Source organism: Mus musculus, chromosome 1 (genome assembly GCF_000001635.26).
Source record: "Mus musculus strain C57BL/6J chromosome 1, GRCm38.p6 C57BL/6J".
In the NCBI taxonomy this organism is placed as follows: Eukaryota; Metazoa; Chordata; class Mammalia; order Rodentia; family Muridae; genus Mus; species Mus musculus.
In genome coordinates, this window is record NC_000067.6 from 5,093,784 (window position 1) to 5,108,902 (window position 15,119).

A 15,119-nucleotide genomic window follows, 5' to 3' on the forward strand; every position below is an offset into this window, starting at 1 on the left:
TTTCCTTATTTGAAATGATACATGAAGTTGAATATTTTCTGATATTTTTAAAATACAATCTTTGAATTATTTGTCTTTGTCTACTTTATATTTCTGTCTTGTTTAGGTCCATTTTATTTTATTTTATGTATATGGGTGTTTTGTTTATATATTTGTGCCTCACTTATATGACTGCAGAGGCCAGAACAGGGTGTTTGAATCAGTGGAACTGGAAATGTCCTGTGGATTATTAGCAGCCATCTATCTCTCCAGTCCCAAGTTGTTTGCTTCTTCTATAAATTTGCAGAATTCATCATGAGTAGTATATCTGTATTTTAATTTTGTCTATGCTTATGGTGGTTTTTTTTTTTTTTTGGCATGGTAAAAAATTATTTTGTGTCTAATTTTGTTGTTATTTTTTGGCTGTTTGAGAAGGGTCCTTTTGTATCTGGTCTGAGATTTCACTGTGTAGCCTTGAATTCATGGCAGTTCTCTGCTCAGCATTCTAAGTACTGAGATTACAGGAGTGAGTCAAACATACCTGGATCTTAGTCTAGTGATTACTTTTTGTTTTGTTTAATTGAGGCAGGATCTTGCTTTGTAGCCCAAATTAGCTTCAACTTCTAGATGGTCCTACCTGAATCTGGTGAATGCTGGGATGAAAAGTGTGTGCCATCTTAGCCAGCCTAACATTAGTCTGTCAGTCTCTGTCCTTGTCCTTTCCCCCCCTTGTTTCCCATTCCTTTCTTCTTCCCTTCTTCTTCACTTCTATATCCTTACCCCCTTCCAACTCCCTTCTCTTGCTGTGATCAGCACGACCTTGTTCTGAGTCCAGTTACTTTTCTGTGTCAGTGACTGGCAGGCATGTTATAGCAACAATGTGAAATAGCTGGCAGGCATGGAACCAAATGGAGGGAGCAAACCTCAACAATATATGTAATTATCATTCATATATATATATATATATATATATATATATATACACACACACACACACATATATATATGTTATATACATTATATATATACACACACACACACATACATACATATGTATACACACATATATATATATATACATAAAATATTTATTTGTTTTATTTTGCTTACATGTATGTCTGTGTACCATGTGGTGCCTGGTGCCAGTGGAGGTCAGAAGAGAGTATTGCATTCTCTGGGACTAGAGTTATGAACTTCTAAGCTAGTGCTGGGAATTGAACCCCTGTCTTACGGCACAGTCATACCCACCATATGGAACATGCTCTTACCCACTGAGCCATCTCTCCAGTTAATTATCATATTTTGAAAATATGTTCCTTTATGAAATTTACTAATGCTTTCTTTGTTGGTGTTCTGTAGTTGCTTGTGTATGAAGTTTGCTATAAATACAGTATACTTCATGTTATTGTGATGGTTGTTTTTATAAATTTTTATTATTTGTTTATTTAGGTTAGTTTGAACTGCTAACTTGATACATTCTGTACTCACCTGGGAAGGTAGACTCATTGAGGGGTTGTCTGGATCACTTTTGCCTGTGGACATGTTTGTGAGGGATTACCTAGGTTGTGTAAGTTGAGCTGGGAAGACCTGCCCACTGAGGATCATACCTAGGTAGGGAATCCTGAAATTTATTAGTGAAGAAAGTAAGTTGAACACTAGTACACACGCTTTAATTTATTCTCTTGTTCTTGACTCTGGATATGTGAGCAGTTTTTTCAAGTTCTTGCCACTGTGATCTAATGACAGAGACAAATTATATATGTACAGTAGAAAAAAATCATACGTATTAATGGAATATACAATAAGCAGTGAGAAGCAGTATATAATCATTATGTGCTTGGTTTTCTTTTAGGAAAATCACCAGCGTGTCAGCATTTTCTTTGACTATGCGAAACGAAGCAAGAGCACTGCCTGGCCATACTTCCTGCCAATGTTGAATCGCCAGGATCCCTTTACTGTTCATATGGTAAATTTTGAATTGATCACATTCTTTTCCTTTGTATATTTTATTATTTTCCTTTTACTGTGACAAAATAACTGAAAAGAAGCAGCATCAGAGAGAAGAGGTTTATTTCATCTCAGTGTTCTAAGGAATTACAACCCATCATAGTGCTCACGGTAAGTGGCTCTCAGGTAGTAGGAAGAGGTAGCAGGGTCCGGTTATAAAACTTGAAACCCTACCCTCAGTGACTTACTTCCTCCAGTGAGACTCCCATTCCTAAAGGTTTTAGAACTTCCCAAAACAGTACATCTAGTTGGAGACCAGGTGCTCAACACAGGAGCCTGTGGGGGACATTTCATATTCACACTACGCATATACCATATAAGAAGATAGTTTATTATTTTTAAACTGGCAAACATAAGAAATAAACATAGGTTGGTTGTGACTTGATAGCTTACCTGTTCCCAGAGGAGTGAATACTTTCTTAATGGTACTGAGTAAACGGGCTGATTGGGAACTTGTGTTGGTCTGATTCAGTTATAAAGTTTACTAGATGAATGCATTCATTATGTCATTGTACATGGTGAATTTACATGTACAAACAGCTCAAGATTGCCTACAGCAAGAAAAATCACATTTTAATATGTAGAAATTAAATGTTTTGAAATAACTAGTGTTTTAATCTGTTATTCTTAGTATCTTGAACCTCTTGCTTTAAACTTAGCTTTAAGAACTACAGTAAGAACTAAAGTACTGAAAAGTCTTTTATGGTGTCAGTGAAAACGTAAGAAAAAAGGCTGAGAGAATTGGTTTGGGCCCAAGCAAGCCCCTTGTTTCCCCTGTAGAGCGGGCTTTAGGATCCTTGGTAAATATCTTCCATTCTAAAGTCAAGGACCATGTCAGTGAAACATTTCTGTGCAAGTGTGTTCTTTGCCTACCCACATGTGTGTTCTTGTATATGCACCTGGATTTATATGTTTGTCTACTCATACTTTACATGTTATAGACATTTAACTAACTCCCCCCCCCCCCCAAAAAAAAAGGTAAACCAAAAAACCTCAAAACAAACCAAAGAGTCACAAGAAAGCTACATTTTTTTAGGAGTAATGTTTTAAAAACCAATAATATATTTTCTTTTCCCCACTTTAAGTTGTAGAGGTTTGTTTCCATTGTCTGTTGTAGTTTGAACGTCTTCATACTGTTTTAAACTGATGTAGCTCTGGCTAGAGCATCATATTAAAAGTGAAGACATAGCTAGGTAAACTTTTTGATATTATATTGTTGGAGCCTGTACATGTTTGGCAAGTACTCTTTCACTGAGCTAAATTTCCAGATCACAGATAACTTTTTCTTTAAAGATAGTGTCTCATGTAACCCGGACTGGCCTCCAACTACCTAAATAGCTGCAAATGATCTTCAACAAGTAATCCTCCTGCTGCTGTCTCCCCAGACCCCAAGCCTGCTTCCATACCCATTTTATGATGTTAGACCCAGGGCTTCCTGAATGCTAGGCAAATAAGTACTCTTCCAACTGAACTATATTTTGTGGGTCCCTAAATAATCTTCTTAATTTAAATTGCTCTTCATTAAGTTTTCAAATGGAGGGTCAGTCAGCCTATTGTTGGATTATTTGCTATTATGATTGCCCCTAGCTTATGCTGGAGTATGCTGGAGTGTCATTCCTAGTCACATCCTTAGCTTATGGGTTCCAAATAGGAATCCTTTTAAATCACTTAACTACTTTATTTATTTATTTCACGGCCCATGTGCCCTAGTGCAAATGAAGGTCAGAGGATAACTTCTGGCAGTTGTTTCTCTCTTGCCACATGAGTCCTGGGATTGAATTCAGATTTTAAGGCTTGTAAGTAAGCTTCGTTGCCTTCTTAGATGTCATGCCAGCCTTTAGCTATTTTTTGGGTAATTTATATTGGTATTAAGATTAATTCCCAATCTTATTTTTTTTTCTTTTTATAATAGTTTCTCAATGTGTAGCCCATTCTGGTCTCACATACTTGATTCTCCTGTCTCAGACTCCCCAGTACCAAAGTACTGGAATTACAGATTTATGTCACCACTATGGCTTTAAATCTTATTTTGAAATGCAAAATAATCTAGGGAATGCTGTAATTTCTTAAGGCACAGATATGTTTTAAAATAGTTTTAAGAAACGAATCCTATTCCTCCCATCCTCCCAACCCCCTGTCCCCCAGGAATTGTTTTGAAAACCACTTAGCAAAGTGATTTACAAGAGCTGTCTCTTAAAGTATAGGATGTGAGGTATAGGATGTGATTGGTATTCAGATGTATTTCTTATTCATTTTCAGGCAGCAAGAATTATCGCCAAGTTAGCTGCTTGGGGGAAAGAACTGATGGAAGGCAGTGACTTAAATTACTATTTCAATTGGATAAAAACTCAGCTGAGTTCACAGGTAACAGAAATTTCCTTTATTATCCAAAAGAAATGTGGTATTAGGATTTATGTTTTCATATGTTGTTTATGGTAAATATGCTAAGTTACAAAAGATGTATTAAAATAATTCTGCTTTGAATTTGTTAAGTAAACCCAACTACTACTGATGTGAAGGCCATCTTAACTGTTTGTTCTTTCACTGGCTACAACTCAAACCTTCTGTTTTCTCTGCCACTTGTGGTTTCTCTCCTTGCTTTTGAGAAGTCAGGGACTTAGGTTCCTTCTAGGCAGCTGCCAGGATTACACAACTTATAGAACTGTCAGGACCTAAAGGAAGCAATTTAGTGAGTGCTCACAGAGAGTCTCCATGTAGGGAAACAAATGGTCCATCAGGAGACTGCATGTGAACAGGCTCTGGGGTCAGAGACTTTCAGGTGCAGCATCTGCCTTGGCCTAGGTGTTTGAACCACCAACGTTTTATGAGAAATCTTGGTTTTGGGGAGAGAACTCTAGAGGTCTTCTAGGGGGTCTTTTATACCCTATTGATTACATAACTAAAGTATCTTGTTTAAGTGGTTACACAAAAACCAAACTGATTTTGTGTGCTGCCAGGGGAGTTTTAAACTGCAGGTAATACATTATAGACCATTAGGCAATCTGCTTGTCCTTATCTTGGCTAAGAGTTTGTACCAGGCTTCTAGGTACCTTTTGGGAATTCTGGGACTGCCAAATCCAACTGTCATACAACTCTGTCTTACATAGTGGCTCATTTCCACAGTATTAGATGGAATTTTGGGATTAAATACTTAGGTACAATGGGAACATCCTGCTTACTGATCATCTGGGTTGAGTTCAGGTTTCTCTAGCACCATGTTTCCAAGGAGAAGAGAGCTTGCTGATGTAATAACTGGGAAAATGTCAGTTATCTTTGTTTATTTGTAGAATGGGACAAAAATAGGATACTTATGATGGCTTTTGGAATGTTTCTTTTAGGCTTCCAGTGACTATTAGATGGTCGTTAGGACTGATGCTTATAAAAGAAAAGAAATAAAGGTTGGCCTGGAGAAGAGTATTCTGGAGAACAAAAGCCAGAACTCAGTGTAAGGGTGGGTGATGTGGAGGAGCTAAACCAGGGAAAATAATATTGACAGTTATTGTATTGTCAACTTTAAATTAAAAATAAATTTTTTTAAAAAGATTTATTATTATATCTAAATACTCTGTAGCTGTCTTCAGACACACCAGAAGAGGGCGACACATCTCATTACAGATGGTTGTGAGCCACCATTTGGTTGCTGGGTTTTGAACTCAGGACCTTCAGAAGAGCAGTCGCTCTTAACAGCTGTGCCATCTCTTCAGCCCCTAAAAATAACTGTTACTTGATAGGTTTTAACCTAAGGTGTGAGAGACACCTAATGTTCTGCTTAGATATTTTTCGCTTCCTACCTTAGAGAACTTAATTTGTAGTTAGATGATGTTTTGAATGAAATTCTTTATGACATCGTCCAGCTGTAGGTTTTCCTGAGCTTGTGAGATATTTAAAATGTATTTAAAACATGAAATTGGGTGCATGAAAATAAAAATTTAAGTTTCTAAATGTAGGTCATTTGGAATCCGAATACTCTATTTGGTAGACAGGAAACACTTCCTCTCTCCCTTTATGAAAAAAAAAAAAGGTTTAAAAATTAAGTGTCCTTTTAAATGAATCTCATTCTGCTTTAATGCTAGCTTTCTTGTAAGATACAGATGTACCTGAATTTACAAGAAACATGGTATGAAAGAACTGCTTACTACTGCATACTTAGTGGGCAGTTTACCTTTGACATTTGTTCAGAGTAGGACCATTTCTATTGCGCCTCAGAGATGAGTTGACACTCCTGAGATGATTAACACTCATTTAATGCTTGCACAGTTGTAAACGTTTCCTACAACATGGGGAAGTCTCTCATCACTAGTGCATGAAGTATTTCAGAGGCCAAAACAGTTTTCCTCAGAGTTGGGCTTCTTAGTGTTGAGTCGATGTTCTTTAAGATCTTTCTGTATCTTTCAGTGCTCTGTCTCTGCCATCATCTTTGGGCTTTCTGATGTGGCTTGATGCCTATCCTCTGCAAGTCCTGCTCTAGGGCACCTACTGAAAGTCCCAAGCTCAGCCTGGCTTTGCTTCTCAGTCTGGGCACTGCCTCTGCTTGGTTCTGATCACACTGGCTTTCTTGCTACTGGCAGAAAATTCTTCCATAGCCTTTTATCAGGATTAAATTGTAAATGTGTTGTTTAAAGAAAGGTAGGATTATTTGAAATTTTATTTGCTATCTTACTCAAATGTTTTTAATAGTATGTGAAAAGTCTTTTTTCTTGTCAAAAGTATTTTCTCTTTCATAAAAGGTTTATAATTTCATGATTCTAGTGAAAATAAACTTTGTCTAGGTTGTAATTTTTTAATTTTTACAATAGCATTTTTTTGCCTTATACTTAATAGGTATGGATAAAGAAAAAACATCTCCCTCAAAGTTCATTATTAGTTTTCTCTTGATTTGTTACATGCTATTCAGTTTGGTAATTTCTTTGTAACATTTGTGATGGTGAATATTGAGATTACTCCATAGCATCGCTTTATCTTCCTATTATTAAGCATCTGTTTAAAGAAGTTTTATCAAAAATGTTGAGAGTAGTAGGGTAGGCAGTCATCTGAAAACAACATTCATTTAGCAAATACTGAAGCAGAAATATTTGCAAGCTTCACCTTTGAAGCTTATCTTGTGTTTATTCGACTACTGTTCAGCTTGTAGTAGTCTGTTGATTATTTGGTGGAGGATAATAACTTTTATATCATCTTCATGTTCTTTATAAAGTAAGATTAGGGAAAATGATAAAATTCATCCAACCCATTTTGTAAGCTGATAGGTTAGGATAAAATAAAAAACAAAAGTAAGTACTAAGTCATTTATTTTGTAATAGAAACTTCGTGGCAGCGGTGTTGCTGTTGAAACAGGAACAATCTCTTCAAGTGATGTAAGTATGTTCCTTCCAATTGACTGGTTTCTTAACACCTTGAAAATACATTGTTTTGACTCAGGCATTTACAAATGTGAAGATTTTTACTAGTTCCCCAAATGTAAATCCTTGGATCTGACCTGTCACCTCCCCACAGTGAAGTTAATTCTATTGCCCCTTTTCTGGGAGATACAAATCCTGCCCTTCTTTGTCGCTGTCTTTGCAGGACATCCTACTTTAGACCTCCAAATCAATGCAAGAGTTAGAATTGCTGTACACTGCACAATCATGTCATTTGCGTCACAATTTAGTAGTTTGTGAACTGTCTTGTATCTGTCTAGCCTGGGTATAAACGATGCATCAGTTAACTGATGACACAAAACCAAATTTGTGTTCAAGCCTTTGTAGACGTTGTAGACAGCGTGCGCCTCCTCATCCCTTCTTCAACCAGTCTCTTCCTACTTTTAAGTGCTTAAATGTTAATGCTAGTTATGGACCATAGGTTCTTAGCTAACATCATCTTTCTCATTTGGGAATGGTTTAACTTTGCTGTATTTGAGTAGCTCAGGGACTGGACTATAAGTTTAAACAAATAAGGACAGATAATGGTTGGAGCCAGGGGACAAAAACTTCAGGACAAAGGAGAGAAACAGGAGGTAGATGCAGCTACATGTGATGGAAATACCTATGGGGTGTTGACAGAGGTTTCTGTAAATGAAGCTTTGTCTAATCCATGTAACAGCTGTATTGATTATTGTAACTTATATTACTTGAGTCTAAAAATGGAAATAGTCTCAGAATCTACATTGAAAGCTAGTAGACAAGCTTCCCTTTGGGTCATGGGTTGAAAGATGTGATGAATATTGTGTGAAACCAGAAAAAGGAGTTTGAAGTGTCATCAGAACAAGGTATATAGTTAGATGAACATGTCTTGAGTGCTGGAATTAAAGGTGAGTGCCACCACTGCCTGAAGGTTTAGTTGTTAACTTAAACGAATATGTAAATTGGCACCTTTATTTCTTTGTAATAAAAATTTTATTTTATTTTATTTTATTATGTGTGTGGGAGTTTTGTCTGCATGTTATATACCTTATCTACAAAGTGGAGGCAAGAAGAGCGATTTGGATGCCCTGGGACTCAATTTACAGACCCTTGTTAGCTGCCATGTTGCTGTTGGGAATTCCTCAATATTCTGAAAGAATAACCAGGACTCTTTTAACTCCTGAGTCATTTACCACCCTCCACTGGCATTTTTAATTCTTGTGGAGTTCCTATTAATAGGAAGTTCAGAAATGGTGATTGTATTGTATCTTAGGTATTTTTAGAATAATTTGTTTTATAAACTTAGGGTTTGTAATACGTTAAACCCTATGTAAGGAGAGGTAAGCTGAGCTGTATGAGAGTCTCAGTTTGTACTTTTTTATTCATTGTATTAGGCAGAATTGGTTGAGCTGGTATTGGCTTAGTGTAAATGGTTTATCTAGTAGATCCATACACTCTGACGCACACCCTAAATAGTAATTGTAAGATTTATACCTTGTCTTTAATTTTCCTCAATCTTGGGTAGACCCTTAATTTTTCCTGAGTTCTTTTCTTTTTTACTTAGGTACTGATTTCAAAAGCAGACCTCAAGTTGAGAATATTACCAGCCTGTTCTTTTTTTTTTTTTTTTTTTTTTTTTTTTTTTTTTTTTTTTGGTTTTTCAAGACAGGGTTTCTCTTTATAGCCCTGGCTGTCCTGGAGCTCACTCTGTAGACCAGGCTGGCCTCGAACTCAGAAATCCGCCTGTCTCTGCCTCCCGAGTGCTGGGATTAAAGGCGTGCGCCACCACGCCCGGCATACCAGCCTGTTCTTTGATTGTATTTTAAAGGGCAAATCTGAGCTAGTATTTATTGAGCAGTTACTGTGTAACTACCATGTTACTAGTTTTATATTTACATTGTCTTATATAGCTTTATATGTTTTTTTGGTGTAGGTTACATCTTATGCAAAAGCAATGAGGCTGGACAAGAAACATAATCTTGTTGAACATCATATAGTTAGTGAGTGTCAGAAATACTAATGCAGTACATTGATTATTGAGAAAATTGCTTCTAGAGGCACCTGAACTGGAATTGACTATTTAGACATTGCTTCAACCTACTGCATACTATGACGTTTATTATATCTGTATTATGCCTTTGGATAGCTTTTAAACTGTTAGTGTGAAGAGTTTGTTAGGCGGTACAATTCAGTATTGCCTCTTGAGGGCAGTATAAAGCAGCAGTTGACACTGCAAAGTGAGATCCATGACTCTATTTTCAGAGGCTTCATCGATAAGTGAAGGGTTGGTTGTTAAAGACATTTTCACTTTGTAATAAGTAAGTGAAGTTCGCTTAAAATGTGTGGATATTGTTTTCACACAGTTATTGGAAGTATCCGATTATGTTTCTCTACTTTGTTTGTCTTTCCTGATTTTAGTGCAAATTTAGAGTATGTCTTCTGAGGAGCAGTGTTACCTTGGAAATGAACTTCTGGGCTGAGGCCCTGACTAAGGAGTACTGTCATCTCTCCATGTGCTGTGAGCTCTATCAGGAAGACTGAGAATGACTGGAAATTTCTGTTTACTTCCTTCTCATTTTCCTTTTTCCATGTCCTCTTTTCACTGTTACCTGAGTGCAGGAGGAAATGACAGCTTACGTCAGTGTTTGTTGTGTCTTGGTCTCTGGTGTCTTTGTTGTGGACCGATCCCCATTAGTTCTTGAGATGTCATTTCATGGATAGAGTGGCTAGGTTTACCTTCCTGCTTGTTCTGACTTGCTTCTCAGCACTCTGGAGTGGTTCTCTCTAACAGGACGTCTTGTAAGTCTTCTATGCATCTGGCCTGTCTATGGAAGTAGCCACTCACCACATGTAACTAGTGTGATTGAGAGACTTTCTTGAAATATATTTTGTGTACTCTGAAACTCATGCATTTGCAGCTCAGTGTTTTATATTCATCAAACTGTGCAACCATTACTATAATCTAAATTTATAGTATTTTCAGCAATCCAGGAACTTAAGAACTGTATTGTACATATGAACTGTTTGCTTGGTCACTCCTCTTCTTTCAACCCCTGGCAGCTACTAATCTAATTTCTGGATCTGGATTCACCTCTTGTGGATTGTAATGTGAATAAAACTCTGTGCTTTGGTTTTTGTGTGACAGACTCTCATCATCTAGTGTAGTATGTTTAAGGTTCATGCATGTTTGAGCATGCAGCATTTTAGAATAAGAAATAGATAAACCTAGAAAGTCTAGTTTACTTGTTTTTCAGCCACATTTTTTCAGTGATTTCCATGGAAGCTCTGATGTCCTTACTAGTGGGGATTGATTTTGCTGCTTTGGCTCTGTCTTTATTAAATGGTGTGGTCCCATCAAAAGTGCTGCTTATATTGTTCATACAGCACAGGCCTGCTCTTAAGTTGTAGGCTGCCCTGGCTGGAACCCAGAGCAACTTACAGTCAGTAGTTATTAGGAGACGACTGTAGTCTAAACATATTAAATGAAAAATTCAGAAATAAACAACTCATAAGTTTTAAATAACTAATATTTTATCGTGTTATAGTTGCTCTTTCATTTGTATTAATTGCTTATGCTTGGATGATAAATTAAGTTATCATAGGCCTGTGTGTATAGGAGGAAATACAACTGATTCAGTGCTTTTTAGTATTTGGGTCTGTCAGGGGTCTAGGAGCATAGTGGACCACGATACTTACCTTACTGTGTAGGCCTAAAGAGCATTGCTCTTACCCAGGGCAATTATTAATGGCTTTTCATTCTTTTAAATTATTATCACAAAGTTAACACTTTTAAGCATTGGGAGCATTGAAATGTGTGTGTGTATGTGTATAAAAGTACAGATATAATACTCAACTTTTGTTTTTCTGATCAGGATTTTGGAAGGGTTGCCTGGGGTTATATTGTGGTATATAAAAGAAAATGAAATCAGGTATTTGAGTAGTACAAGACTACTTTTAATGTGTCTTTGAAAGTATAGCACCAATAGCAATAATAAGGTAACTTATTACTAAGTACTAAATATGCTTTTGGAATTGTATGTAAAACATTGATTTATAAAGCAAACTATGCTTTCTTAGTGGTAGCAATAATACTTTTTCCTTGTAATTGTTGAAGGTGTTAAAGTTGTGAATAATAGTGAAGCACTGTTTTGTTTTTTTTTTTTTTTTTTTTTTTTTTTTCTCTTTCCAAGACAAAAGTTTTTCAGTGTAGCCTTGGCTGTTTTGGAACTCTGTAGCTCTGGGATTAAAGGCATTCACTACTACCTCCACCTGGCTAGAAATCTGATACTGATGTTTTTGTACATTGACTAAGGGGTTTATTTTTATTAACCCTATTTTAAGAAATTCTTGCCTATATGCATTTTAGTCTGTGAATATGTACTGACAATAATAGTATACCTTAAACTTATTTAATGTTTTATAGAAACTAATTATAGTGAATAGATTTTTAATTTTGATATAGCTGGCACTACTTTCCTTTAATGATAATAACACAATTTTGATGAAGTGATTTCCTCAAGATACCAAGATAAAGCTTCTAATTCCTGTTCTAGTATTTATCTTCCTCCCCCATCCTGGTGTTGGGGATAAAAGCAGAGTCTCACGTTTGCTAAGTAAGTAGTCTGTAACGGCATTGCCACCATTTCTCCCCTGAGATGAGTTTATACATGTTGTTTTTTTTTCTACTAGGGCCTTTTCACCATACCTCCTTCAAAGGTGATTACTATGATCTGTTAGTGTAGATTTGGTTTGGACTGATCTTGAGCTGCATATAAAGAGATCTGAATTCATTAGCACAGCATTGTATCGTGTTGAATTTATCAATACGCCTTACATTCGCTGTGTAGTGATTGATCACCTTAGTATCTATTATTGATATTATTGGGTTACTTTAAGTTTTTGATTATGGTGAATAATTTGGCTGTGAACTGTCTGTGCATGTCTTTTGTTAGATATGTGTATTATATCTATTATACCTATGTAACATTAATTTTTAAACCTTATTTATTTTATTTTGTAAAGATTTATTTATTTTTTATTTATGAGTACACTGCAGCTGTCTTCAGACACACCTGAAGAGGGCATCGGATCCCATTACAGATGGTTGTGAGCCACCGTGTGGTTGCTGGGAATTGAACTTAGGACCTCTGGCAGAGCAGCCAGTGCTCTTAACTGCTGAGCCATCTCTCCAGCCCTAAACCTTATTTTTAATGATGGTTCACTTTAATCTCCCTTGTAGCCCACCACCCAGCAGAGGTGGTGAGAAAAAAGAATACGAGGGAAGTGGACCTGCTTAGAAAGGTTCTTTGGAGCAGCTTCCAGCTATGTTGTCTGGAAATTGGCAGTTTAGTTCACAGGTTAGCAGGCAGCAGCAGCTTGATCCACTTGCAATCACTTCAAAGGTACACCAGCAGTCCTTCAGTAGAGCTGGGTTAGCAACAGCCTTGACCTGACCTAGCAAAGACAGCTAGGCCTCAGCCTCTGCTTGAGTCAGCAGGAGGGACCATCCAGGAGACTGCTCTCAGCTGTGCCTTCTCAGGGAAGCAAAGATGGGAGGTTCACAAGTGTTACACAACTAGTTGTACCAGCAAGCTAACTGTCTCTGTCATTCGGTGGACTCCTATTTATACCCTCCAAACATCACATGTCCTTGATGTGCCTTGCCTCAGCATGGGTCTTGCCTCACCATGTACATTCAATCCCTGAGTCTGCAGAAGTGGCAAGAGACTGCAGCACACCACCAGAAGTTTTTTGGTGCATTTCTCTCTATGGATTCCTGAAAAATGCAGCTCAACTATGCAGTGTAAGGTGGACCAATACATGCAAGTTGTTAGCAAAGAATCCTTCATCATATGTCCTTTCATCTGCTTGCTTTAGCAGAACATCCTGTCTCTTGTGTCTGCTTTAGCAAAATGTTCCTTCATGAGTCTGCTTTAGCCTTTTACACCTGTGTCCACTTTAATGAAATGTTCCTTCACATGTTAGCTCCAGCAAAACACCATCCTACTGACTTTCCAAAGAACCATCAAGTTTCTACTTAATAGCTATATCCAAAGTGGAATTTTAAGTAATGGGGTTATGCAAATTTTACAATGAATCGCCAGTCAGTTTTCTAAGCCACTTTATGACTCTTCAACAAGGTATGAGAATTCCATTTGTTCTAGTTTCTTGATAACTCCTGGATCTTCATGGTTGTTGCTGCTTGTCTTATATTTTGTTTTGTGACAGGCCTTGTTGGCCTAGAACGTGAGAACTTTTTGTTCATCCTCCCAAGTGGTGGGATTATAAACATACACCATAACATCTGGCTTCTGTGTAATTTTTTAGTGACTAACTGTCTGATAGAAGCTAAATAAATATAAGTAGGGGATTAATTGCTAGAGCCTTTTCCCGCTTGTCCAGGTGCTTCTCACTTGTCAGGCTAGGGGAGAGGTTTGGAGTAGAGAGTCACACTTGCAGAAGGAAACCTTTTACACAAGCAAATATAAACACACATAAATTCATAGACAAATTCATGCTTACATATTCATACATCTCCATTCAAACCAGTTAGGTTCAGCTACATACTTATCTGTATATGGAACAAAAGACCAAGCACCAGTCAGAAAGAACTCACTCATTCTGGATGAAAAATGAGCTCCAATCATTATTGCATAGAGAAAGAAAAAGCTTCTACCCTTTTATTGCTAATGAATTAAACCCAAGTCTGAAAGAAAAAAGCTTTGTACTCTTTAGTAAGACTAAGCCTGCCTTGCTGTTAAGAAAAAATGAGTTCTGTCCCATGGTAAGGAGAAGACTGCCTGCTTTTCTGCTCTCTCTGTAGCTTCTTTTTCCCTTTCCCTTTGCATTCTGCATATTGCTCTCTTAATTTTTAAAGTTTTCTTATAATTCTAAGTTATTCTACTCTGCATTCCCCCTCTAATCTTGCTCTCTCTTCCTGCTCTGATGTAACAATGCCTTGCTCCCAGTGCCTTACTCCTAAATGCCTTTACTCCCAATACTATGTTCCTAATGCTATGCCTGCTAATGAAATCTTTCCTAGTCTTTTGTACCATTTCTAGAAGAGATCAAATTGTTTTTCAAGTATCCCTTTTTTACAAAAGTTCACTAGAAGTTCAAACATAAATTCAAATCATAAATTGAATATGAAGTATACAAGAGGTCATGTTTATATGCATATCCATTAAGAGTAATTATCTGGCTAAACATTATCTGTTACCAGCTCTTCGGTTCTAGGATAGTTAAAAACCATATTTTTTTGTGACTAAGTGAAATTTCATATAGATAGACCCAGTCAATATTTTATCTTTGGTCCTTGCACCTATAGTATATCCTTAGTTGTCCCACGCTACCTCCCGCCAGCAGGATTAACAGGGCACACAGGATCCTTCTGCAGTAAAAGCTTTAATGCGTCTTGAGAGGGAGAGCATCAGCTTACAGAGCGAAGACCCCGAATGGCAAAACCCCGTCCCTTTTATGGAGAATTGCCCTCCGCCTCAGACACGTCGCTCCCTGATTGGCTGCAGCCCATCGGCCGAGTTGTCCTCACGGGGAAGGCAGAGCACATGGAGTGGAAAACTACCCCGGGCACATGCACAGATTACTTGTTTACTACTTAGAACACAGGATGTCAGCACCATCTTGTAATGGCGAATGTGAGGGCGGCTCCTCATACTTAGTTCCCTTTTTATGACCTTTTGTTAATGGTTTTACAACCTCTTGGAATGTGCTCTAAGTTGTAGATGCCTGCTTGCT

At 37.3% G+C, this 15,119-nt stretch overlaps 1 protein-coding gene across 8 annotated transcripts in view; it reads left to right on the forward strand.

The window, feature by feature from the left end:
* Positions 1-15,119, forward strand: part of Atp6v1h (ATPase, H+ transporting, lysosomal V1 subunit H) — an 80,236-nt gene that overhangs the window by 10,806 nt on the left and 54,311 nt on the right. For 5 of the 8 annotated variants that reach the window (XM_030255224.1, XM_006495433.3, XM_030255207.1 and 2 more), the window contains exons 5-7: positions 1,832-1,945; positions 4,246-4,350; positions 7,287-7,340. In XM_030255224.1, the coding sequence (XP_030111084.1) occupies positions 1,832-1,945; positions 4,246-4,350; positions 7,287-7,340 (273 nt within the window). The remainder of the gene's footprint in view (positions 1-1,831; positions 1,946-4,245; positions 4,351-7,286; positions 7,341-15,119) is intronic. The other 3 variants (XM_030255279.1, XM_030255244.1, NM_001310442.1) reach the window with 1 other exon arrangement.